The sequence below is a fragment of the Larimichthys crocea genome, chromosome III (assembly GCF_000972845.2).
Source record: "Larimichthys crocea isolate SSNF chromosome III, L_crocea_2.0, whole genome shotgun sequence".
NCBI classification, from domain to species: Eukaryota; Metazoa; Chordata; class Actinopteri; family Sciaenidae; genus Larimichthys; species Larimichthys crocea.
In genome coordinates this window covers 14204057-14232004 of record NC_040013.1, presented here as the reverse complement: position 1 = coordinate 14232004, position 27948 = coordinate 14204057, and the positions used below count along the sequence as shown (strand labels likewise).

Sequence of the window (27948 nt, the reverse complement as noted above, 5' to 3'; positions counted from 1 at the left end):
TGCACCTGGGGGGGGGGAACAACAACAACATAAAAATGACATCATATAAAACAAAAGACGTGGCTTATTTTAAATCATAACTCCTTCTGCTGCACGACTGGTTTATAATCATCAACCAAAAGAGGGAAGTCTTCATTATCTTAAATGTTCATAGAGGTGGGCATGAACTGGAGACTGTGGCGGGCCGTGCTGGACAGCTAAACGAGCGCTCACATGCTAACGACGGACGTTCTCTTCCTGAGTCGGCGCGTCATCGTTTTACCCGCGTTTGTTGAACAGCCCACTTTGTTTGGCGGGCTTGAACCGAGAAGACGCTGCTGTTACAGTCTAACCGGTAACATATCGATAATATAACACCTTCAGTGTTGTTCCAGCGGTCTCGGTATGTCGTGTGATAACCTCCTGCGGTTGCTTTAGCTAGTTTACCGCAGAGTGCTTTACCACCTCTGCTGTGTTGACTACATGTGTCGTTCACTTGAGTTTGTGCTATTGATACAGCCGTGTTACCTTTGGCGAAACGGTCTCTTTATGGGTTTAATTAATCCTCCCTCGGTGGTACAGTCCGTGTTTAATTGCACTTCTAACTAACAGGGCTGCTGCATCCTTTGTAACATAATAAACCGCGAGCTAGCCAGCAGGTCTCTGTCATAATAGACCATGTCGAGTTTAGTAAAGGCTAGCCAGGTTGTTGCAGATAAAAACATATTTTTAAAAGTATAAAATGCCTCTTGTGTGTTGATCTTTGTTTCTCCCTTGACATAATCTATAAACAAGATAAGTCTATGGAGATTTAAACTCATTTGTAATAAGTTAGAAGTTATACAAGGTGCTATTTCTTGAACAGACAGTGTTTTTGTTTCTGTCACAGCATCACCTGACTTGTCAGATCAGACAGGATCAATGGATTGCTAATTTATTTATTGCAAATGATATGTCAAAGTCACCTAAATCTTCTTCTGTTGTATACCATGTTTTATTTACAAAACAGCAGCTCACTGGTGTAAACCAAACATCTCTGTTATACATAGAAATGGAGTACTGTGTAAGTATTGTGCAGCTTGTTTATTTTTTAGGAACTTGTCACTTTAAGGGTCGGCACGGCGATGCAGTGGTTAGCACTGCCTCACAAGAAGAAGCTGAGGTTCAAACCAGGAAGCGTCCAAAGACTTAATGGGTTAACTGGTGACTCTAAGTTGTCCGTAGGTGTGTGATAGTGAATGCTCGTTTGTCTCTGAGGTGATGAACCTGTGGCTTGTCTCGCCCAGGTCAGCTGGGACAGGCTCCAGCCATCACTGTGAGGGACGGATGGATTGTTACTTTAAGCTCACACCGTGCATTCTCGAAATCAAAAATCATACTTGCATCAAATATACCAACCGTCACTACATCATGGCCTTTTAACTGGGGATGCATGATTGTGTATGATTTTAAAAAACGTTGTTGTTTCCCCGTACCATCAGGAGCCATGCAGTTCTCTGGCAGAAGAAGGAAGATCAATGCGAACCCTCAGACGGAGCTCTACGGACACGCTCTGCAGTTCTACGGGCAGCCTCCTCTTGAAAACATCTCTCTCAGTGAATTTGAGACATTCGCAGTGGACAGACTGAAATGTAAGACCTTTTGTCTCAAGCCGTTAAATTTCAAGTGATGAAATGTGCAGGATGCTGTTGTGTTTATACATTTGTAACATATCAAAATATTCATATTGCCTTCTTTTAATATCACTGCAGTGTTAAAGACCATCGAGAATCTGGGAGTGAGCTATGTGAAACTGTCCGAGCAGTACTCAAAGAAACTGGAGGCTGAGTTTAAAACCCTCAGCTTTCCTTACAGACCAGAGGCTGTGAGTATGTCTACGTGTCAAAATGTTTTTAAAACTTAGCAGTGCTACATTAATTACCTGTCATCAGTGTAGTTAAACACACACAAAGACTCAAACATTTATCACGCTGGGTTTGGGAACGTGTCGTCATATCGTGGACTTACGTACACTGTACCCCAATTTATTCGTGCTCGCCTTAAATTACATTCAGTTAGCAGTTTATTTGTTTCCACCTTAATGCAATCTAAAACAGTACAGCTGTGCTGTTGAACTATATTGTATGACACTTACAGGTGCTTCTGTTAGTATAAGATCCGGTCAGCTAACCGGTAGCCACCGCAGTTCTCCTAGTAGGGAATAACTTTGATTAACAATAACATAGATTTGATGTTAAAAACCAGGCCAATGATTTGTTGGCTTTTAAGGCCACCAAATGATTTAACAATCGCTCATACAGCCAAAACACACACATGACAATGACAACACTGACTCTATAGGATGTGAGTGGCAGCATTAAGACACAGAGACAAAAGTAGTGATCATAAACTAGCCTAAAATGATGGAAGATGACATGCAGTTATTGTAAACATGGGTATATGATACAATCTTTTGTTATGTATACATAGTCATAAAGCATTAAAGATCTGTGCAACTAACTAGTCAATAATGGAAACTAATAATATAACTAAAAATGCCGATACCTCTTTAAACCCGTTAAGGATGACAGGAAAACTCAAACTGGACCAAGTGAATTGGAGAAACGGAGAAAGGACCATATTTCACACTTCATCCTCAGACTTGCCTACTGCCAAACGTAAGTCTGCACTTTCTGTTGAATCTTTGTTGGCAAGTGAAGAAATAATTAAGAAATGCAACTGAATAAAAGTTTCTTTCTAATTCTTCCCAGGGAGGACCTGAGACGCTGGTTTATACAACAGGAAGTCGATCTTTTCCGCTACCGCTTCAATAACCTGCCTCCAAAACAAAAGCTTGAATTTCTCCACAGAAATAATTTGCAATATGACACGGTACGTTTTTGTATTTTATGTAAATTTTTTTGAAAGCCTATTTTCTACTTTAATGTATGGTAACTCAAAATATGTATTCTTGTTTAAAAGTACAATGTTTTAAACCTTCAAAGGTGAACGGACACTAAAAGTTGTCAGTAGAGCTTTGATTTAGTATCGGCGAAAACTGTATCCATTAATAACAAATACTCTACAGCACATGTCTCCTCTGGCTTTGTCAAGTCCTGTAGTGATTATAGTAAAATAAGAAGTTCCCACAGAATCCCCTGTATTTGTGGATAATAGGAAAAGAAACTCTGAAAATAGGTTGGGGATGTAAGATTAAAGCTGTCTACATTCACAACATGCATTCATTATATATTCACTAGATGGCGCTGTTGGCTCAGTGTAACAGAACCCACGCGCATAAAGGATTTCCTTGATTACTGATTCAACATTTTAAGTATTGTTTTCTATTTTATTAGTGAACAAATTGTCTTTAATTGATGATAAATGCACATAAATGCTATGTTTGTGTAGTTTCTCTTTTATATACAGTCTAAGGAAAGCACTGCAGCAGGTTTTCATAAAGTGGACCTGAATGCTTAAAGGAAAAATGGAAGAAGTATTTAATAATTTATCAACACATATTGTTTCAAGCAAGGACAAAAACGGTGCATTCGTGTGATAAATCATCTTTGGTTTCCACAAGCCTCAACCTTCAATGTATTAACAGTGACACAGTTCTACCTTTGCAGCTCCTCTCTGAAATTCATCTTCATCATCAATAACTTTTCAGATTAATGTCGAGGAGAAGAAGTCTCTGCTGGATAAACTTGTCAACTCCAGTTATGCCGTCAGTGGAATCACTGTGGAGGATCAGGACTTCTACAAAGTGAGTTACTCATCTCTTTCCCTGTCCTTTGAGACCACCAAGAATATTATGCTTATCCCTATAGAACAGATTTTGTATATACAGTATGCATATTTCTTTTTGTTCTCACATAGAGGATGACATTTGCAGAAGCAAGCCGTCTAGACATTCTAGCAATAATGTAGTGTTTTGTATTATTAGAACGTTAATAAAGAAATGACATTTTTAACTTTGCTATCTTAGCAGACGGCCAGAAAATGTTCTTATGCTAAAGTCTTTCTTCCCACTGTAATTATCTTCAAAGCGACTTAGTCTCAAAAGCGTCTGTGAGTCCATTAGCGAGTACTTGAGCATTTTTTTTTCTAATTTTGGGTTGTTAGTGCTCAGTTTGACAAATGTCCCGAAACAACAGGAAGTCGCTCCTGTGATTTTCATGTTAAATCGGCACTCCATCAGATGAAGTAAAGGTCGGGCGCTGTGACGGGTGGACGCTTGAAAGTTTGAAAAAATAAAAAAAAATTCAAAAATCGTCTTGGATTGGATTTTCCGTCAAAAAGACTGTGTTACATACATACTGGAAAATGCTTTCGACTGCTTTCGCATTATGGGAAAAGGGTAAGATCCAATGTTTTTGCAAGTTTTGACTCATGCTAGGGATTTGGAGTTGCTCATCCTCTGCTTCAATTTTGACCCCTCAACTTCATGGAAGCGCAGTGCTAAATTGATGGTTTGCCTTTTTAATTCATTACAAACTAATGTATTACAGGTTAGATTATTATTTCTACATAATTTTGGTCCAATTCAGAGTAGTCTACATGTAACAACTTACAAATATTATAATCTTCCGCAAACTACACAAAATAAGATGGGTAGAATTTACCGAAAAACTTGTATCCATTTGGCAACATGTACTAAATCCACAGATTTGGACTTGGACTTCTGCCTTTTTGTTGGACTAATTACCACACAAGCTTTCTCATTAGCGTCACCCATACTGTTTAATCCTGACCTGCCCTAGAGGACCAGTCAAGCCGGGCAGTGGCTTGTCTTTTAAAGAGTGAAACACTTATTACACTGAAGTAAAACACACACAAATTTATTTGCTTAAATCTATTTTGTTATTCAACTCCTCTGCCTTCAGGGCAAATATTTTGTCAGATAGAGACAGATCGTCTTATGATGCAAAATAAATTAGCAAATATTGGCCCCCGAGGCAGTTTAAATCAACTTATTGGAGAATTTATCCTCTCCCAAACGTAGACTTGCCGCTGTGGATATTAGTATCTTGCCTTAGTGCAGAACCCCGCAAAGTAAGTGATTGTCAGATCACCGTCATGGCCTTTCACAGTTGAATGGATTTAAGTCTACAGTTTGTCTGTGCACAAAAGAAACAGGGCTTGCTACTTGACTTTAAATTTACATTTTAGTCGTGTTCCTGGCAGTCTCATTCGCCGAGAGAATGTAAATCATCACGGCCACTTTATTGAACATCATCAGAATAAGTGTAAATTCCTGGATCAAATTTTAAGCAGACAAAACTAAGAAGGGCAAAGGCTTGGCCTTAGCGTCCTCACACTCACTGTGCATGCAGACAGAATATTAACATCTCTTCTGCACGAATGCATGAATTATTTTAAACATCTTTTCCCTCCAACTTTTCAAGGTTCCATTCCAAGATGCTCTGGATCTAGTGCGGACAAGGAAGGTGTACCTCAAAGCAGGCTACGTGTACATCCCTCACCAGGACATTGTCACCATTGTTCTGAATGATTTCCGCACAAGGCTGTCTAAAGCTCTCGCAGTAAGTGTTTGCAACTCTTTGCTGTTTTTTTTTTTTTTAAAAAGATGAATAATAAATGTTATGTAATATTGCAGGAAGCTCAAAATTTGAATCAACACCTCTCTGACTCACCCAGCAAAGCTTCAGTTTGCATTATGCATTTTAGTGTTGTTGTTGTGTCCACTCGCTGTACATGCAGTTTATGTAAATAAATTTTATCCATACGGTACGTCTGGTTCCATGAGGCAAATTATCAAATCGCATCCGTGCTTGTTTCCTTCAGTCCCCTGAGGGAAGCTGGAGAACCGCAGGGTTCAAATGAGTGGAATAAATATGCGCACATGACAAAAAATGTCTGGAGGGAAGACCAGAGACAGCTAATATGAAAGTGCTTATTGTACCTACAGGCATGATGTGTTTTTTAAAGGCTGTGGAAGGAGGCGTAATATCGGCATAACATTAAATGCCCTGAGGGATGTAGAACACATTTTGGGAACCACAGGCACCCTTCATGATATATGTGAGGAGACAGCCGTGGTTCAGTTGCATCATGGCGAAGGGTCCTGACTAGAGAACGAATACAAGCATGCGCAACAACCAAAGGCGATGGCACTAAATAGTTTATGAGTATATTTGTTTTAATGAGGTGCAAGAAATCTTTATTCTGGAGGGGAAAGGATGAAATATGCCAATATAAAGATCTGCAGATCAGATTGGAATCTCAGCCTTTCTGATTTGGATTTATTTATTTCCATTAGTACGTGATCTATATCAGCGTAGGAAACATGAAGTATACGTCAGTCTCCGAAGAAAATGTGTGATCCATATGAGGGATCAGTGGAATTGTGTCCACTTTCTGCTCACAATGGATCTCATCATTTTTAGTTATACAGCGGTGATTATTAGACCTCATCGCTGACAAGATGGCTGCCACTGACATTCTGTTGCACGTTGTGAATCACCGACAAACAGTGGAGAGGCAGTTTATCTTTAGTGGACCTGTCTGCTGTAAGAAAGTGTCAGAAGCTTTTTTTTCCGACACGAGACGCAACGCCTTTCCAAAGTAGCCAAGGTCCTGTTTAGTTTGGTCGTTTTGTTGCGGTTTTCACTCCTTGTATTTAACAGAGCAGTCACTTTGAATCAGTTTTCAGGTATTGCCTTTTGTTAGCGACAAATAGTGGGGCTCTGGTGTACTCTAAAATGCCCATTAACGAATTGAAGCACTCAATTAAAATGTATTATGAGCACACTGGTATATGCTAGATTACCAGAATTGTAGTGAAGTTGTGAGTTCTCAGTAATAGTCTTTGAATGCATGCAGAGTAAACGGGGCACACAGACCTCTATTCTTAAAACTACACTGTAGAATCCAGCACAGTTATGATTGGACTAGATTGCCTGTTGTTCCCGGTGTAATATAAAAAGTAATTTCCTCTCTACTGCTGTTGGCATAGTAGGTGACATGTACTTGATTTGCTTTTAACCTGAACACATGTCCTCCATCATGGGATAGGCATGGCCATATTTTCCAAATTAGAAAAGAAAAACAAATAAAAAGAATAACTTGGTTCATTTCCACCATCTCTCTCTCCCTCTCTCTTTCACACTCTAATTTCCTGGTAATTATCCGGACGACTAACTGTTGGAATGAAATAATGCTCCAAACTATTTTCTGTAACCGTGCCATTCTGACTGTTTTTGTGTTACTGTTATGGTTCTGCTCTTCCACTGGGGACAACAATGGGACATAGCAGAAAATGTGTCATTAAAAAGGCATGAAATTGAAAGCTGCTTCTCCACATGATTCCAGTTGTTGGTTTGATGTTCATTTCAACACGAAACAAGAGAAATGGAATACATTAGGCTGTTTTTTGCACATGTGTAAGCTTTTTGTTTGTCCATATATCTGTAGTTTTGCTCTTTAGTCAGACCCACAGTTGAAAAAGCTTCTGCTACTGACACAGAGTGTGAAACTAAACATCGGGTGTAGATGGGGGTTGTAAGGAATCACCTGACAGTTGTTTCATATGATATGTGATTGTTTGTTGGAATTTTAATGGTTATATTGTCATTACTTCTTCAGCACTAAATACTATTTCCGTTTTGTTTAAAGCTGTGATCTTGTATTTTAATTATTGTTCTGCGTAGTACTTAACCTTTGACCAACACAGATTGACCATTTCTCATGTGATCTCCGTCTCTTCTGCAGCTGACAGCCCGCTCGTTACCAGCAGTGCATTCTGATGAACGTCTCCAACCGCTCCTTAACCACCTCGGGTAAGCAGCAGGATTAATAACTTTGCTGCCACTTTGCCAGGACTCTGTTGAAAAAGAGATTTAGCAGGATTGATCTTTGGCACGAAAGAACATTGCAGGCTTGTGGCTGACCTGAGTAAACCCAATCTGTCCCTGTAGACATGTCCAGATGTTACATGAATCATCTATTCCTATTGTTAAAGTTACTCTGTCTTGAAGAAAATAGGACTAAGCTACATGTGCATCCTACAATTTTTACTGCTCTGTGTTGGTGGGCAATCTTGGTTGTTGAGTGGTTGGGGACAGATTACTTGGTGGATTTATAATAGTGTTAGGTTTTGTACAAAGGTATAATTTAATGGTTAAAATGATAGATTAAACGGAGCTTAGAGTACCATACATAAGTGTTTTTCCATCAAACATGAGTGGTGCAGTAAAAGCTGCTGCTTATCATCTTTTGAGTTTTAGGTTTCACAAAAAAATGCAGTATGAGTTTGTTGCTTCATTTAAGTACTTCACTAAAACTGCATCTCCTTTATCAGTCCTCCATTTAAAACAATATCTATTAACAAAAAAAGCACATAAAATGTTCATATACACAAAAATAAAAAGCCAACACTTCTGTTTTTGTTCCCTTTTCCTGTTGTGGAGAAATTGCTATAATCAATGGTCAATTGTAAAGGCAGGAGGGAAGAAAGTGTTCAGGAGCCTCTAATTTCTTATGCTGTCATGAGCTGAAGTAAAATAATAAATAGCATGACTAGGACACAGAAGTGCCTTGGACTGAGAATTAAAAGACCACTTTAAAATGTTTTGCATCTTGAAAATACAGCAAAGGTACAAAGTACTTTCCGTCATGTAAAAACCTTGTTCACCATTGAACGCTAATGTTTGCATTGAATAGTACTAATAGCAGCAGACTTCATTTCAGCTTCATAGCAAGGGACACACTGAGGGTGTTTATCTCATTTTAGATAGAACATGAATATCGGGGTTCAAGTCATGTTGTTGGGGATTAGTGGGCAGGTTGTTGAGATTAGTGGGCAGGCCACTAATCTCTATGGTAAAGGCAATGTAATGCGGGACACTGGGTTCAAGTCATTGCCTTAAAAATCTACTGATAGCAGCTTAGCAGATTTAAGTTTGTTTACATGGGTCACATGGGATGTATTATCCTTTTTTTTTTTTTTTTTTTTTTTTATTGTGTCCAATGTTTAATGGCAAGTCTTAACCTGATTTTCTATTCAATAAGACCTGGTTACATTGAGGAAACATATATCAGAAAATATCAGTTATCACAGCAGCCCTGATTGTTTCTAAAATTGTATTAATTTGACTGAATAAATTCAGTCTTATTTGTCACAGTCCTAATATTTTAGTGTCTTTTCTTATTTTAGTCATGCCTATGTGGGACAGGATTACAGCATCCAGAAGAATGTTGGAAAAATCTCATTGGAACAAATCGATTCGGTAAGTTGCATTGACCATCTATCCTTGAAACGTCACGTACAGGGTAGCATTTTGCTCAGGGATGGATTGTGTAAAAGTGGAGAATTGAGGCTTGCATTGTAATTCTGGTGGTACAGAGGTGGCACTAAATATGGGTGTTTGTGCTGCTGAAGTTTAATCAATCATTTCACAATGCATTTAACATCCTCCATACAAAAGATAGATGGTAAATATAAAAAAAAAAACTAAGCAGGAATAATAAAAGCCATTTATGGTTATAGATATGTTATAATAGTTCAAATCTGTATGTTAGTCATGAGTTGTTGTCTGCCTTCAGCTTTCAGGAAAGTCATTCCCGCTCTGTATGAGGCAGCTCCACCAGAGCCTCAGAGAGAACCACCATCTCCGCCATGGTGGTCGTATGCAGTACGGCCTCTTCCTCAAAGGTATCGGCCTGTCTCTGGAGCAAGCGCTGCAGTTCTGGAGGTCGGAGTTCATAAGGGGCAAAGTGGATGCAGACAAGGTAATGCTGACAATATTAACTTTTTTTAGTTATGTTTCTTTTTATAAATCCATGCTGGATTTTAAAGTCTGTGTAAAGGCAATTCTGAGATTTCTTTGAAAATACATTAAATTTGTTGGAAAATAGTTGCTGAAAACATGTGAAAAGACTTTGAACGATATATTACTGAAATGTGGAGTTAGAGGTCGAAACAGTTTTTCATCAGTTTTCAGTCCAGGATTTTGTGGGCGGTCCTTAAAAAGTGGCTCGATGACACGCTGAGGCCACCCTGAGCATACCCCTGCACCCTTAATAGAGAGATAGAGATTAATTCATCTTGCTCAGAGTGTTTCAAAGTTAGTCATGTCAATTTCTGAACTCATCTGACAGAAACTGCTTCAGCACCCCCCTAGCCCTGGAGCTGAGAATGAATTTTTACACGATTTTTGACACCTAATTTCATAAACTTGTCGATATTTTTCATCATTCAAATTTGGCTGGGTGGTTAATAACCCTTTCTTTTTTGGTCTGACAACCGTCTTTAAACAAATGACTGAATGAATGCAGTTACTTTTTTGCCTCCTCTATACCACTACAACTTTTAACTTTTAAGACCAACAGTTAGAAGGATGTATTGTCATAACAAGATTATTTAGTTATAATAGAGAAATGTGACAATCTATATCATAAAAGACATAGGTGAAATGTACTATTCATACTTTTCGACTTATACTCTTCTAACTATCCAACATTACAACATTCAAACAAGAGCAAATGGTCTAAAATTATATAATCTTTTAGAAGGCCTTTTCTTTTTAGGTATTTGCTGAATTCTTTACAACCTGCTTAAATACCTGGATTCCTTTTTTGTGTGTGTGTCTTTAAGTTTATCCTTGAAACACCAGATCATTGGGCTAAAGGACAACGATTTGTGGTCTGAAGGCCTCTTCCTCTCCAGAGTGCTATTCAACACTTAAATGGTTGACGCCGTTTCATTGGTGATGAAGTGACCCCATCAAAGCTGTATTGATTAAAAGAAAGTTTGCTCGTAGCATTATTTACACACACTGCTGTGATGATAATGAAGACTTAAGTGGTCGAGGGTTCAGTTATTGCGTCTCTCAATAGAAGGCAGTAAAAACATTAAAATTGCTTTGCATGAAGAGAATCACTGCTCTTAATATGTAGACGAGACAACAGTGACAGGAGACTCCACATGATGGAACGGTTTGAATAGAAGATACAGACTGTCATACTGTGCAGTTTAGAATAATTGAGTCATGCTGTGTATTCTTGTGACTTTATTCCACAATATATTTTAAACAAGCTTGGACTTCGACAACATTTATTTAACAGTTTCCATATAATTAAGTTGTTTACATTTCTGATGGCAACAGCTTCAGCATTGGGTGTTGTTTCCCTAATTGGGTCACTAGATACCTGCAGATGTGTTGTTACAGAGTGTGCTACATGTAGCGTGGCTCCAGCACATACTTCAAAAGTCTGGCATTATGAACCATAATGCATTTCCTTATTGACCGTCAAGAAAATATCCGCTCGCTGATTAGATAATTTGCTCGTATTGTGTCGATATGCTTTCATAGATATGACTGTACAGTAAAGACTGTAAGAACATTCCTGTATGCCTCGCCTTGACTGGACAATTTGAAGTGAGATATGGCTGATTCAGACTCAAGTGTGGTTTTTGAGTAGTTTCTTTTTATGCTCCATTGTCAGTACAGCCACTTAGATATTCCCTGTCGAGGTATCAGTTACACTGGAAAGTACGTCTACATGTGAAAGTGAGTTAACTTTTTTCTATTCTGCTTTTATTGATAATCCATTTATCATTAAGGTCCTTTTCGCTATTTTCTGACCAAACCTTTAATCAATAATGAAAATAATTCTTAGTCATTGCCCAAAATAGTTTGAGTATACCTTTCATGCCCATAATCTTGAGTATGTCATTGATCTTGCTCTCAAAGCTCTTTTGAATGGTCAGATCACACAATATTTAAAATGTCTGCAGGTTCATAATCAAACACTCTCCTGAATACTTGAATCTGCTCAATTACGACATATATTGTGTGTTATTTGTGTTATTGTGCTGCTATGATTAACAGACCATTACTATGAAGACGGTTCTGGTCAGAGGCTCTGGAGTACCACAGTGGATGCAATCAATCATTTTTAAATCAATTATTTGACACTATTGATTTCTCTAGTAAGTAATCGTGTAATAAGCAAGATAATGTGAAGCACTGCACATTACACCTCACTCGTGCTATTTTTCCCTTTTATTAGCAGCATCACTTGCTTCACATAATGATATTTCTTCATGTTAAAGGTATGACCATCTGACCATATTTATTATTTCCAGTCGCTCTGATATCGAATCACTCACTAACGTGTTATTTTTTTAACGATTACTGAATTTTAAACAAATATGTATAAATACTGCATGTCCACCTCATTAGACTGCTGCCAATCTCCAACTGGGAGTACTTGGCAGCTAGATATGGAACCAGGGTGATCTGATCACAATGTGAGCTGCTTTGAATCATTTATATAATCTATATATACTAATGTATATCTGCAAAGTTAAAGCTTAAGAAAAACTGTTGCTGACTGTTAAACACATGCATACACTACTTAATCTCACAGATGTTCCATTTTTCGAGACCTTAAAAGTTATAGTATTTACAGGCTGCAAGGTGAAGGACAAGAAATCGCATAATTGTGCCGAGCTGAATAGACACTCGGTTGCAGCAGTATGACACAGTAGTGAATGTAGTGTGGACCTTGATCCCTGAGCCGTGTTATCTTTGAATGATGATTCGTAGTAGTAGATGACACGGCTTGCATGTAATTTCACGTAGTCTCTTTCCAGTCCACGGACATGGATTGCATCAGTCAGGTGATGATATTCTCACAACATGCCAGGACACTTTGTCCGTTTCCTGCTGGTACCACAGTTTCAGTAGTAATGAGAAGACACATCAAAGAAATCTGACCAGACTCTGATGCACAGGGAGTCCTCTGTGTTTTTAGCTGTTCCAAAATCAAATGCTCGTTCAAAATCTAAATTGCATCTGTGCAGAAGAAGAATTGTAAAATGAGGAGGTGCCAAAGAAATCTTCAGTGACCATGGTTTAAATCGAAAGGTGGTCAAGGTTAAAGTTCTAAAAAGTCTAATATCTAACATTAATTGAACAGACACAAACCTGCTGTGTCTCACTGGTCGAAATAAAAACAGAAAATCCACTAAAAAGCTAAATATGTCTAAAACAAAAGTTTAGTTTTGGCACTACCTGAGCTTGACCTTAAAACATATTAATAGTTTGCTTTTATTTTTGTAAAAAACTATTAGTTGCAACGAGCACCTGCATTTAAGCCGAGGGTAAATAGTGGAAACGACATAGAACTGACAAGGGTGCATTACTAATGGGGGATTAAAAGCAAACTAAAATATCACCAGGAATTTGTGCAGCTCTTTGAAATGGTTTCGCACTGCAGCAAAATATTTTAGAAGTCAGGAAAGTTATTTTTGAGTGGTGGTTTTCTTTACTCCCTATAGGTTTAATTCAGTACGAGGGGGTAAAAAGTATTTTCAGTCAAGCCATCTAAAGGTTTTCTCGTAGTTTGTTTTTACAAAGGCACAACAGAATAAGCATCTTTGTCACTGACACCTATTAAAGAACGTTTTTAGATTAATAAAGCAGAGTCCATCTAGTCTGTCCCGTCCCACTATCTGTTAATGGCCCTCAGTAAGCGCCTTGTGGCAACTACAGTACACTGGATCCATGTTACAGCCCTGTATGGTGGCCCATTTCTGAGGTGGCTTGATTCCCAGGTACAAGCTCCCAGAGAAAGTGTGATGGGTTGTGCATAAAACCCAGCACTTGTTTCACAGCAGAATGGTGCTGACCGGATCGCAGCTCTCACAATGATGTATGTGTTAAGTCAGGGACTGCACTTTGTGGCAGGCTGCACAAAAGCCTGCTCATTAGTATGCGGCAGGCACAGAGGAAAAGATGGGAGGCAGCGATGCCGAAAGGGAAGCCTGGAGGAAGAGGCAGTGTGATATTAGACTGGGGGGAGAGAGAAAATTGATGAAATCAACTCGATCTATCCATTTTTATTGCCACGGAAGTTGCCCTATTCATTTGCAGGGGTGTCTTATTTGCACCACGTCTTAACGTGCTCTTGTTGCTGTGGGGTAGGACTGCTTTTGGACGGCTTGTTTTACAGATGTTAACTTCAGGTTAATTAATTTCTTTTCTTTTTCCTTCATAGATTTGTTTTTCCCCTGGTTGTCCAACAATGAAAGAGATTCATTAGACACTTTATATTAATTACTCTTAAAGTTCACTCTTTTCTACATTGAAAAATAGAAGTTTTTCTTGATGAGATGCATTTTTGTTTTTTCCTTTTTTTAGAAAGTCCAGAAAAAACATTCGGCTAGATAGTAGGATCATTCTTTCATTAGGGTCTATGAATTCACTGGGACTCCTAGAATTACAAAATCTGTCTTGTCTTCTGTGATAAGTTGTTTACAGAATAGTGTCACTATTTCAGTGACTTTAAAATGTGACATAAACTGGATATTGACCTGTTATCTGATATAAATGATTTAAAAGAAGAAAAAAAAATAGATAATTGCTTTTAGGTTTACCCATGCCGATGCTGAATATACATATTTTGTATTCACTGAGAAATGCACACTAGGACCAGGAGTATACATAGCTGATGGATTGGCTGATTAGTAACAAAATATGTTTTAGGTAACTTAAAAATGGTGTCGCCAAAACAGTTTTTGCACCCGAGAGCACGTTCATGTTTATTTTCGCCTGTAAAATGTGTCACTCAATCACAAAGGATCCTCATCAAAAGGTGTTTTGTGATATATCTTCATCAGATTTTTTGTTTTAAACTCTCTTCTTATTTTTCAGCCTTTTATGTCAGCCTTTTAAAAATGCAGGTTATAGCAGGCGTTTATTGCAGCAGACATTTTGACTTGTCAGAGAAGAAAAGCAGAGGTGTAGATAATGACACGACTCTGTTCTATTCAAGTGTCTCATTAAGTCATGACAGTTTGACAGCATGCACAGTACCAGGGCCCTGAAGCAGGAACTGAAGGAACTAAATCCAATTCATCCATTGTTAATTGTATTATTTACACCTGTACTTTTTCTTTCTGGTCACGTTAAACTCTTTTACTTGGTGTGATGCCCGGTGCCACTTTAAGGGTTTGGAGCAGGTTTGTCAGTGTTTTAGGGACTTTGCAGTTCTCATTTGTCTCCATCGCCTTTTTAGTTTAAAATTCCACTTGTGCATTGTGTGTACATGACCTTTTTTGAAAAAAGCGCTGGTTTTAATTTTGCAGTGTCAAACCTCTTTACTTGTCTGCGACTGGAGTTTTTTTATAGCCTCTCACCTTTTATTGTGTACAGATTCTGAGAAGGCCTCTAGTGCAGATTAAAAAAAGGGAAGTATATTAATGGTATTACACAGACGAGGAATTGAAGCTACAGGCATATCGGTCACTGTGGACTGAGTCTAGGAAGCCGTGCCAAGTTTGTACACACACACACACACACACACACACACGCACACGCATATGTAATCCCTTTGATTGTGTCCTATTTCTCTGTCTCCATTGCCGCAGGTTTTTGTGAATGTGTCCTCCAGTGTGTGTGTGTGTGTGTGTCGGGGGGTGCTAGTTAGATGTTAGTAATATAGCCCCATGAGCCAAGATGTGCGCTAGATGAGCTGTGGTTCTGCTCCTTTAATGCATCTTTTGTGCTTGTGTTTAGATTTTTTGAATCCCTCTCAGTTTGGAGGTCACCTGTATGAGAGTATATCCGACATTATGAGAAGTGTGGGAACGCAGCGACCGATTAAAAGAAACATGGAAAATATTCTATTTAGAGCAGCTGCATTCAGTATGAGTAAAAAAAATAGGACAGGTTGAGGAGAAGCTGCAACACCTGAATACTGTTTTTGAGAACAATGTCTACATTCACTTTTGATGGTTTCGTTATAGAGCTGTTTGTGGTTGATCCCCGCATTTAAGAAAGAGCCAGTTAATAATCTGTTGCTCTTGTGAAATCACCCCAGTCTCACCTGGAAGAAGTGTAAATCTAATATCACACCATCACGTCTTTGTATCACTTTATTAGACCACATAGGATTTTTTTTAATTTTTTTATTTCCTAATTATTTCACATAATGCATATTAAACACACTTTAGTGCCAGTGGAAATCCAGGATTCGTTTTAATAGAGTAGGGGGGTCTTAAATCAGGAAGTGGCTTCTTGAATCTTTAGAAGCTCTACATAATTAATATTTGATTTGTTGTACTTTAAAGAAGATTTTATGGATTTTTAAATTGCTGCTGCTTGTCACATTAGCAGGTTCAAGGGTTTTATTGCGACATTAACGTGTTATGATGGGTGCAGTCATGGTGATTGTGTTCTGCCACTGTTGAAGCACACTGTGTGTATTTTACAGTTTGATTTTCAGAGGCAGGGTCCCTGTAATTCATTTTTTATTGTTGCACATAAGCACTGTACATATAAAATGGGTTCACTGTGAAGATTGTATAGAATGACCCCCATCAAAAAGGTTTCTTTTCTTTTCTTTTTTTGGTTTGGAGCAAACAACAGAAGATGGTGTGATGGTTTGCAGAAGTCTAGCACTTTAAAGTTTATTGATATGGTTCAGTTGTGTCCTTGACTTTGATGTTGTTGGTCATCACATAGTTTGGTTCATGATTGAATTTGCAATGTCGTCATAGATGCGTTTTATAAGATCAGGTAACCCCAGTTTTGTTCACTTATGAATGCAGCCTGACAAGTAATAACTTGTCGTACATGAATCTGCTTTTCATTTTTTTTGGACCTTGAAGATTCCCAGAATTTTGCAACCCTAATAACAACTCAGAGAGACCTGAAAAGTGACAAGGATCCCCAACTATACACCGCTTTTCACTAACTAGTAAATGGACTAATCATTTCAGCTCTATACATGTCCACATACTTTTAAAGTATAGTAATACTGCCACACTGTATCAGGATTTCTTGCATTTAAAACATACTCTTCACATTGATTCAAAGTGCTCTGCAGGACAAGGGGCAGAAGCAATGAGAGGGAAAGATGGTTATATCACGCTATCCATAATTCAGCTATCTTGAGTGTGGCGACACCTCTACAGCAGGTTCTCTCTAATAGCTCGATATTTCATTGAGGAAAACACCCTGTCAAAACTGACATGATGTATGACAATGTCTCTTTTCACCCCAACCTTGTCCCTCTTACACTCTCATCCTCACTAATGCCTTCTCTTCCTCTCTCCCCGCTTCCCTCTCTTCCTCTCTGTAGTTTGACAAAGCATATGCCTACAGCATCCGCCACATGTTTGGCAAAGAAGGCAAGCGAACAGACTACACCCCCTACAGTTGCATGAAGGTGATTTTATCAAATGCACCCAGCCAAGGCGACCATCACGGTGAGTTGACGGCTGTTGGTAGAAGCCATTACCCATGTGATAAGCCACTCAGCTGTCATTATCAGGCTTTTTAGTTGAAGCGCTTGGCTCGGAAGAAATGGTGACACATCTGACTAAATACATTTTCATTACCAGAATCTTCTCCACATGCTGAGTATTTCATTTCCCCCCCATCAGTGAAACAAACAACATCTTAATTGTTTGTTTATATATTCATTTCATTTTTTATGTTTTGTAGGATGTCCATTTCGACACAACGACCCAGAGCTACTGAAGCAGAAACTTCAGTTGTACAAAGTGTCTCCCAGTGGAATCAGTCAGGTGGGTGCCGATCGGTCAAACAGTGGCTCTCTGAAATGGACGGAAAGCCCTCCAGCCACTGTTATCTGCTTCTAGCATCTTCTGCGTTACATTTCTCTCCTGATTTCGTGAAACTCTGCAAATAGAAATTGATTTTGTCAATGAGTTTATAAAGTCTGTGTCTATGTGTGTGTATATATAAGAAAAAAAAAACCCAACTAATTCACAAAGTGGCAAATGGTACGCCTCACCAGGCCTCAGAGTTGGTCTTAGAAGTCCAATTCTGAAAACATTTCATCTACAGCAGGGGTCAAAGTCTGAGACTGGGCAGCTTTTCAGACAAAGCTTGGAATAAGGTGATGCCTTACTTGTTACTTACTTCCTGGATGCCTATGGTATTAATGATTATGTTATTTGATCCCACTCAAAAAGTGAGTCAATATAGCCTAATATTGCTGTTTGACTACACCAAATACATAAAAAAGGTCTGTCGTAAGGCATTTATTTGGTTCTGACTGGTAAAGTTGGAAAAGTAGAGTAAAATTCCCCAAGCTACTGAATCTCTGAGCTGTCTCTTTAACTAAATCAGGCAACTGTAGGATAGTCTGTGATCTTCTTTTGATTACTAATTTATTAACTAATATAATCTTTTTTTCCCTATCATTCACTGAGCCTCCCCTGAAACTGTTTTGAGCCACCCTGGGAAGGCTCTCCGCCCACTTTTAAAACCTTTGATCAGTAGATGGTACAGAAAATAAAATTAATGGCAGCACTGACTTGGCACGAACGTCCACAGGGCAGATGGCAGAACCCAACGTTTGTCTGACTTCTTAAAAAAAAACATTTTGTCATACCAAATATAACCTAACAGGACTATTAATCTAATGAGGCTGTACATGCATCAATACTTAGAGTTAATTAATAGATACCAAGTTTATCACCTTAGTTTAGTTGGTTAGTAAACACAAAGTACAGCTGAGACTGTTGGGAAAATTGTTAAAATTAAGTATTTTGTCATAAACCAAAATCTTGGACAAAAAAAAAAAACTAATGATGACACCAGATGAAAAGTTAATGAATCATCATCATTTGATGGAATCCATGTGATATTGCTCTCAAAAACACAAATGTCAGCCTCACTGCGAGGGAAAAGGAAAATGATATTTCAGAGGATAAGTCAGAGGATGTGCACTGATTTTAAAATGAACTCTGAAAGCGATTAAGATTCATCACCGAATCTTTGAAAATTTCAACATGATGGTTTGCTATACTGCTGTTTAAACAGGATGACCTGAAATATAAAGATCGTTAAGGCTGTAATATTATGATGAAGTGTCTGGCAGAAGTTCGACATGTTTTTTCTCTTATCCCCAAAGAACCTTCCAGAGTAAGTGAAGCACTAATATCACAGCAGTGTGATACTTCCTGCTTTGCATGAGAGGAAATAAAAATAACACTCAAACTCGAACTAGTGTTCGACCATTATTATCGTGTCGTTTTGTGTGTTTCTGCAGCTGTTTCTGGTATTCCATTAAACAAAATCATAAAAACTGCAATATCTGAGCTAAGAACAGCTCATCACTGATCTAATAGCAGCCCCAGTGTTGAGCATGCTTGTGGCAGTATCACGCTGGAGGCATCCTTCAGGAATATGGGGAATAATGAAGGAGCCAAATACAGGCAGAATCCTCACAAAAGTCTCTCTCGCAGTGAATCCTTGAATTTATTTTTCAGCAGGTCAGTCACCCCGAGTATGCAGTCACGCTAACACTGCAGTGATATTTTTTATTTTTTTATTACAAGAATGCGAGGGCACTCATGTGACCCAACCAAAGCCTGGGCTTTAAAGCGTCTGCTCACGTCCCCGCTTTTTCAGCTGTACAGTGCTTCAGAAAACCAGAATGGAAAAAAAGAGAGAAGAGAAAATTCCAAAATTGAGATGTACCAAGACTTGAAGGTGTAATTGTTGCCAACGGTTATTCTAAAAAGAGTTGACTCAGGGCTTGAATATTTGAATTAGCCCAAATAAACCTGTGATCTGTTTTCATTACATCTACGAAGATTTCCTGAATGTTGTATTCACTGCTGTCATTATGATTTATGAGGAATGTCTATGAGGGCAGTTGACAGAAAGCCAATTACATTTTTTAATACATGTCTGCAGTAACAGAAAATATTGACAATCAACTTGTCTAAATGTACTGTGAGGTGTAACAGTGTCACAGCTGAATCTAACATCGTTCCTGGGAACTTCTCTTTTTTTTTTTTTTTTTTTTTTTTGCAGATCTTGGAGTTGGTTAAAGGAATGCACTATCAGCTGGCATGCCAGAAGTACTTTGAGCTGACACACAATGTAAGTGCTGATTTTAATTTGAAGCGGGGAGTAACTTGGGCTACCTGTGTCACAGGCAGCAGGTCTGGTCCTTAAACTCATGCAGGAGAGACCCAGAACTGTCATCACCTCCATCATAAGCTGGCTGTCATAGCCACTTAATTTTTAGCGGTTTATTATAGCATTCAGGTCTGTTTTGTCCCCTGTGGATACTTATTTATTTTAATCTGTTTTAGTTTGGATGCTTTAGTCATCATCCCTTTCAGTCACACTCAAGGTCCTCGTTGGAGAATAAACAGCGATTGGGGAGTTAAACTTGCAGCATATTTGCTTGCGACGTGCATGACATCCATTCGAGTTCGGCACAGAGTTTAGATTTCGGATTGGCTCATTAAAAACTCGAAATTTAGACTTAGGATAAATGGGATCACAGTATCAAAGCAATATAACACAACAAACCACTCCAAACACCATAGAGGAAAACTAATTTAATTTGTACGCAAACGTACCTTTGAAAAACAAATTGTGGTTTTAAGTTAAATGGAGGTTGAAGCTTATTACGCAGACATCAGTCGTGTCAATTTTCTCATATCTTTTAGTAAGTAAGGAGTTTATCCCAAAATGTCCAACTACTACAACTACTCTGTGGGAAATACACACTTGTAACCCTGGGCTACTTGGCTCGCTAGTTATTAACATTAATGGAAAATTGTCTGGTTGCATATAGAGGTGCAGGGTGAAAAAAATCGATTCGTGTAAGAATTGCAATTCTTATCTTCTACAATTCTGAATCGACTCACAACTTATTTAAAGTGTAGTCCATTTTTCCCCTCGCCGCTGGCATTGCTGACTTGCTGTGTGCCCTTTCCGGCTTCTGTAAAAGTTTGAGCGGAAACTGGCGAGTCAGTCGCTGCTAATCTCAGCTGTCAAAGTCAGTAGCCTATCAAAAATGAAGGGAAGGAAGGAGCATGACTCATTCATGGAAGTTCCTGAAATATGCCCTTTCCACTGGATTGGAAATTGTTTTGAATTAAATCATGATCCCAATCGGTGACATAATGAAAGATGTGTGTTCTGCCGTCATGTCTATAATGAATTTATTTGCTTCAGATGGCAATTTGTATTCATTGAATTGACACTCTTAAGAAGCTACTAGGTGATAAAAGCAGAGATTTAAGAGATGGATGTTGTGTCTGAGCGCAGCTTCACTTTGAGAAGCGAGAAATCTCAGCAGCAGCAGAAGTAGTCAGTATTGATCCGACAACCTTTTCATTGCCCTGCAGATACATTCTAATATGTTTTTAAGAAGCAGTGAGATCCCTCCGTAACAGCTCTTAACGTGCTTCAAAATTTGTTTTAGAAAATTATTTTCTTTCCGAGTGGCTCAGCAGGTAGAACTCACAAATTAAAATGTCTCCTTACTGACCTTAATTTGGCATTTGAAGGACGCTGATGCCGCCGCTTACAAATCAAACATTTACTCCTTCAACATGAAGTTTTTGAAAACCTCAGTCCCAATTATGTGTTTATTTAATGATGGAAAAGGTCACAGGAAGAGCAATCGAAAAAGCTCGGATCTCATCTGTTCATTGATTTATAGGTTTTTACTCACAGAGTGATTTTGACATTTTATTTCCGAAAAGGGCATTTTGTCTCTTCACTGTGCTCTGACGGAATAGTTAGCCGGTGACTTGGCTCGCTATTTTGGTCCTGAAAGCCTGCCATCCTCATTACTGTTAATAATTGGTAAATTGTTAGTACGTCAGCGAACCTTCGTCATCATCCCCAATAAAACAGATGTTGCAAGATCTTAGAATAGTCGACGACAATCAGCTTGCTACGAAGCTGCTGTTCTTACCTTTTGTCCTTCCTCTCCTGTGTTGTCTTTTTTTGAGAGCAGATTGAGGACGCCAGTTTCTCACTCAATCACCCCAACCAGTACTTTATAGAGAGCCAGAAAGTTTTGGGCGGAGGCAAGGACATAAAGCGAGAGATGGACACTTCACAGAGGTCGCAGGAAAACGGTGTCACCAAAGGATCCGTCCCTGCTCGAGAGACCCCAGCGAATGCCTCCCAGGATTTGGCTGAGATGACAGAGGATCTGGACTCTTTCTTTCAAGATGCCTGATCATATTTTTCCTTTTTATATGTCTTGAAATAAATTTACATTCATATTTGAGATATCTGTATCTGACATGTTATGAAATTAAAGTTGCATATCAGTGATTTCTCCATAATTTGTCATGATTTTCACCAGATATAACTGACAGAGATATAGTTTTCTACCTTAATATTCCTCATTAACATGTCAGTGAAGAATCCTGGCATCCTGAATTGTGCCATTTAGCCCCAGTGTTAAAAGTCATCCCTCACTTTGTTTTCTTCCTTTGTTTACACTGTGGTCTGAACTCTGATTGCTTCTAAACATTCTCAGTGCTCTATGTTTTGGCAGGGATATGGTTTTGGGGGTGATGACTAGAACGTTTCCCAGCTGTCTCAGACACAATGTCATTGTATTTGCTGGCAGGGGTATGGATGAATCATGGCAGGAGGATGGATGAAAATAAACAATTTCCACAGTTGTATTATGCTGCCTTGGAATATTGCCTCATAGTGCACAACGCAATTTATTCCGAACACACGTGGTCTGGAGATATTTTCTCACTCGTCTCACCGACTTCTGTACGCTAAATAATTTGTGAAAAATGGTCTGAAAGTCACAAACCTTTTGCACTACTGTAATGTCGGCAACAAAGGCTGCTGCTGCTCTAATCTTTGTTCTTTAGGAGCTCTTATCTCAGTTCTCACCATATGCTTCTTACAAGATTACTAACTTTAGATCCAATTAGATGTACTGAACAGGCAGCCCTGAATTATATGAATACAAATGTGTTTCCCAGGAGGCCAAATATATATTGTATGATTGAATGAAGGCTTCCTACTATAATTCAATGACTGTTAATTTTTAAATCATATTTTAGCATCCCCAAGGGTGTGAAATGTTTAAAAAAAGAGACATTATACAATTTCTCTGCATGCCTTTCTGTTTCAAGACTTTCTGACACATTCACTCCACAGTTCATCGCTGTGTGATGCTTCTAACGTCATAAACACATGGTCCGCACCAGAGCTGCACATAGCTGGAATTAAATTAGGTCTTAAAATCGAGGCATGGTGCTTGACATAGAGAGGATTTATTCAGTATAATAAGGCAACTGGATAACAGTGCGCAGCCGGGCTGCTGTCAGCAAGAGACCCTTTATGTTTAATATTTGGTTGAGCACGACTGTGTGACAAAGCTGGCACTTTCTTAGACTGTAGGCAGGCAGTTGACTAGGACAGTGCTCATCTCCTTGGAATGGATTTACAATCGTTAGTCATGAACTCGCTTGCTTTTCTTCTTCGTGATTTGTTTTCTTCCCATGCTCATTACATGGGCGAGAGGTGTTCTTGGGGACGGTGCATTACCTGAAAAGGGCAAGAAATTACATCCTCGGAACACCTAACCACAACATTTGTTTCATGAGGTCTGTATGGAAGCTGACACGTGGGGTGAATCTGTATGCATGGTGCAGCTGGAGTGAAGGTTTTGCTGCAATCTTTAGAGCTGCAAACACAACGTCCTCAAGTTCATTTGTATTGCATCCACAGACGAGTGATCCTAATTCAAATATAAAATGAACAAAGAAAGCAAAACTTTATGTATGATAGAGTAATGTTTACAGAAAGTGGACACAAAAAAAAATCTGCTTTGTGGTGCGAAAAAGCTCCAAAACAAATCAAAAGGTTATTCGTCAGCAGTATTGAACACTCAACATGGACTCTATTTTACATTTCTATTCAAAGCATGATGTTTCTCTTTGTCTTCTTCCTAATGTAATGTCACTCAGGGGACCAAATGAGCAGCAATTTGATTTCTTATTTACCAGAAGCTGCTCTAGTTAATCTGGGGATCCGTCTGCGTTTTGTTTGTATAGATGATATCCCATAATGCGTACTTGTGCATCTCGCCCTCCAGCTTTACAAAAATGAATTTCAATTTATTTGATAACAGTCTCATTTCTCATTTCAGATCTCATAAAAAGGTTGTGTAGTCATTATGGATTATTAGCTTTTCAGGAGCGAGGAAGAACAGATTATTTTGGGCCTTCTGTGGATTCTTGTCAAATTAGCTGCTCTGCAGTCGCAAACTTTATCCTCACTGTACAGAAGCCGCTGCTAAATATATATATTTATATTTCAAGGCAATAAAAAGTTTGAGCGGATCTGAAGCAAAGCCTGATGGAGGTTATATTAGTAACATCCTGAGTAAAGTTTGAGTTTGGGCGGCTTTGTATTTTTTTAGGCAAATTACATACATTTAGAAAGAACTCATATCTTCAAGCAAAAACTAAAATAGGAAACTCAGGAAGTTCATCATGGATTGACTCTTGAAAGATCTGAGGTAAGGTCGTGATGAAAGAACAGTGAAACAGGACAGGTACTAAGTCATTTTAATGGCAACTGAGCAAGCTGTTGATGAAGCTGACCATGAATTGCAGCTTAAAGTCTCATGGGAGAAAAATCTAGTGAGTTAAGCCTGATTTGTTAAATTAGAAAACAGTTTAAAATGTTCATTGTTGTAACATTTTAATAATTTCTTTCTAGCATTTTGAAGAACAAGAATAAATAAACAAATGAAAACGCTAAAATGTTATCTAAAACACTTTTATTTTATTAAGGCTAAGCACTCCCAGAAGTATGTGTGTTTAAACATAATAGCAAGGGGGTGACATTTCATTCCTTTGTGCCCAGATTCACTCAAATGTCATCCATGAGTCTACAACCCAAAGTCCCATTGGGATGTATTAAATGCACAGGGCTTGGATGTTTACTTTGCTGACAAAGAAAGGAGGACAAAAGCTATTTTAGCATGGAAAACACCTCTCCTATCTGTTCACAGCCTAAGGAGTGTAATTAAAAATGTGCAAAAGAAAAATGTTGAAAGTGTTATTAACCACCGAGAATTTAAATGATTAATGATTATTGCTATCAACAAGTTTATAAAATTGGGTAAAAAATTAGCAGTATTCTCAGCTCCAGGACTGTGGAGGCGTGTCCGCTGAATGTGCTGAAGCCACTCCCACTTGTCTTGCAGCGATTCTGAAGCGACTGAAACGTGTCAGATGAGTTCAGAAAATGACAGGACGAACTTTGAAACACTCTAAGCGAGATGAATTCATCTCTATCTCTCTGCTAGGCGTGCAGGGGTATGCTCAGGGTGGCCTCAGCGTGTCATCGAGCCACCCTTTAAGGACTGCCCAAAAAAATACAATGGGCAAAGGTCAGGGGCTGGACTGAAAACTGGTAAAAAACTGTTTTAATCTCTAACTCCACATTTCAGATATATATTCTTCAAAGTCTTTCACATGTTTTCAGCGACTATTTTCCAATATATTTAATGTATTTTGAAAGAAATCTCAGAATTGCCTTTACATGGTCTTTAATTTCCTCTTACACGCAGCACAGGAGGCAGAACTTCCTTCTGTTTGACTTGCATGATTTTTGAATGTGGGACAACATGACGCTGACTTTGGCTTAAAAATATGATAGTGAATTCAGCAGTCACTACAGATAGGTGTTGTCAGGGAAACTATGTGAGTCTGTGTCCTTCCTACAAGGGTTTATACAGTATAGCGAGGATGCACCTGTTGGCATCATTGCATTGATCTAAATCTAGAGATCCACGAGTGTCCATTACTGTGTCTCTTGATGACACCGTTTGGTATTGATCGTAACACCAGATGGAAGCATCAGTTACACACCCATCAGCATTTTGTCTAATTCATGTGAAACCTGGCAGTTCTTGTTATGATGCACGGTGTAATGTTAGTCTCTCAATAATGGAAAAAAATAAATAAATAAATACCCAAGTTGTCAAACAATACATTTATCATCAAGTCCAAATGTGAAATTAGCCGGGAGACGTGACAACCCCGATGATTGTAAAATTGGAGACAAACTTCCTGCAGCTGTATGTAAACTCATCATTATTCCCCCGGGCGTTCGTCTCATTAACCTGACAGATGTGTGAGTCGCTGCTCGTGTGATTAACTTTGCTCACAAACTCTTCACTCTGTCTAAGCTTCACCTGCAGCCATGCTGTCACTTCCTGTTAGACTTCACGTTGGACAAAACCTGTGAAAGAAGAGACTTAGTTGCTAAAAACATCCCTGCTCTTGCTTGCTTTGGCAAACGGGTTTTAATCACCGCCGCACACAACCAAGACGGTTTTACCCTTCCTCACGTTGCTGTGGATCAAACTGCTTAGTAAACACTGACCATCTATTTAATCCCCATATAGAGCCTGCATAACTGAGAAGGGAACTTCCACATCCATCATTCTCTCTGCATTTATTTTCCCCCATTAGCTATTTGAGCTTTGAAGACGGAATTTAATGAGATCACATTGTTGTTCATCCACATTTCATTTGAAAATGACTTGCATCTCATTTGGCAGTATTTTTCCACATTTGTGTTGGCATTTCTCTCTCTGTTTATTGCTTGTGTGGTTTACTGCATGTCCATGACTGGAGGAAATATGCCCATGTGACCACATTTAAAGGTCCAGTGTGTAAGATTTAAGGAGCCTTATTTACATAATATGGAAAAAAATGAAATATAGTGTGTGTAAAAAAAGCGGAGGTTGCCTCTTGTTCGACAGCCAGTTAGACTGGTTTAGCATAAACACTTGAAACAGGAAAACGACTTGTACCAGCACCTTTGGTAGGACATTTTGTGACTTAACAGTAATGACAAGACTGCAGGGAATTACTGCACCCTGCCAAGACATAGCCCAGTAATCCCACAACTTGTTTTTACTCTTTGTTTTTTGTAGTGATTAAATAAAGAGTCAGCTTTAGATAGGCTAAGGCAGATTTGTCACCTTTGGACAGAGCCAGGCTGGCTGTTTCACCCTATTTCCTTTAGTCTTTAGTTTCATATTGATCTTCTTATCTTGCTCTCACCAAGAAAGAAAGTGTATTTCTTCGAATGTTTAACCTTTTCTTGAAGTAAAACTATAGAATATCTGTTGTCTAGTCAGATTCGTCCCTCGTGTGTACATACCTTCAGTTGTATATACAGTATACTGATGGCTGCCTCTTTCATGGTGATTTATTGTTGAATAGCTGCTGTTGCTTCACAGAAAGTCTTCTCACTTCCTCTCGCTGCCAGTTAAGTGGATTCTGTCACACATATTAAAAACAAATCTGCAGCAGAGTGTGACACATCAAGGGGGGAAGTGGAAAGCAAAACCCCTTGTTAATAGTTGGAACAGTGGAAGCAGGGACTGTGGGATGTTGGGGGAACATAATGGCCCTGACAATCAACCAGCTGAGTGCCCGTCCTGTTTCCCTGCAGGGGGTGTTGGTGGAGACGGAACGCTGGAGCTTGTTGATGCTTCATGAGCTGACACAGAGTTAGGTCTGTGTCAGCTCTGAACAGACGGGAGATAAGAATTCGAAAAGATGTGAGTGTGAGGAACCAGAGTTAAGAGCAATTCCCTGGATTTCCTCCTTGACATTGATAGATTGATGAGCCGGAGCTCACAGCAGTCCAACAGATTGTCCTCTTGAGATTGATGGATATAAAAGATTTTTTTTTGCCCTTATTTTCAATGTTGACACCCTCCTAAAGGGTTACATCTTGGTAAGTTCTAGTCGGATAAAAAGGCTGTGAAAATTCATTTTGTCTCACACCATCCGTTCCAATTTAAAACCAGCATTTATGTGAATCATGTTCCTGATATCACGTTTTGCTATTATTAGAGCCAGAGCCAGTATAGCTGCTTTTTCATGTTATCTCTGTTATCAGGCAAATTCTACCTAATGCAATAACAAAGAGATGCAATGCACTACCTTGTAGGCATGATTATATGAGACATGCACAGCGGGAAAATGTGTTATTAAAGGAAATATCAATGTTTTGTGTAATGCATCAGATTCCGAGCTTCTCTACTTTTGTCCTTTGAAAAGCACTGGATTTCTCACACGATAACAAACTGTCCTTTGGGCCCTTCAAGTTGACACAAATGATTTGCTCCATTAAATCACCCATCACTGAACATTTATTGAAA

The 27948-nt window shown here is 38.8% G+C and overlaps 1 protein-coding gene across 2 annotated transcripts; it reads left to right on the top strand.

Moving 5' to 3' along the window:
• Positions 1-194: 194 nt before the first annotated feature.
• Positions 195-22402, top strand: prim2 (DNA primase subunit 2). Of its 2 annotated transcripts, none has more exons than XM_010756450.3 (14): positions 195-334; positions 1461-1610; positions 1731-1843; positions 2542-2636; positions 2730-2850; positions 3629-3724; positions 5367-5504; positions 7693-7760; positions 9137-9209; positions 9526-9711; positions 17074-17200; positions 17439-17521; positions 19785-19853; positions 21733-22401. In XM_010756450.3, exons 1-14 carry the CDS (start codon positions 214-216, stop codon positions 21958-21960), a joined length of 1668 nt encoding a protein of 555 aa, XP_010754752.3. In that variant the 5' UTR covers positions 195-213; the 3' UTR covers positions 21961-22401. The 2 variants fall into 2 exon arrangements, with proteins under 2 accessions (XP_010754752.3, XP_027134331.1); XM_027278530.1 differs by having other exon boundaries at positions 271-382; positions 21733-22402.
• Positions 22403-27948: the final 5546 nt, after the last annotated feature.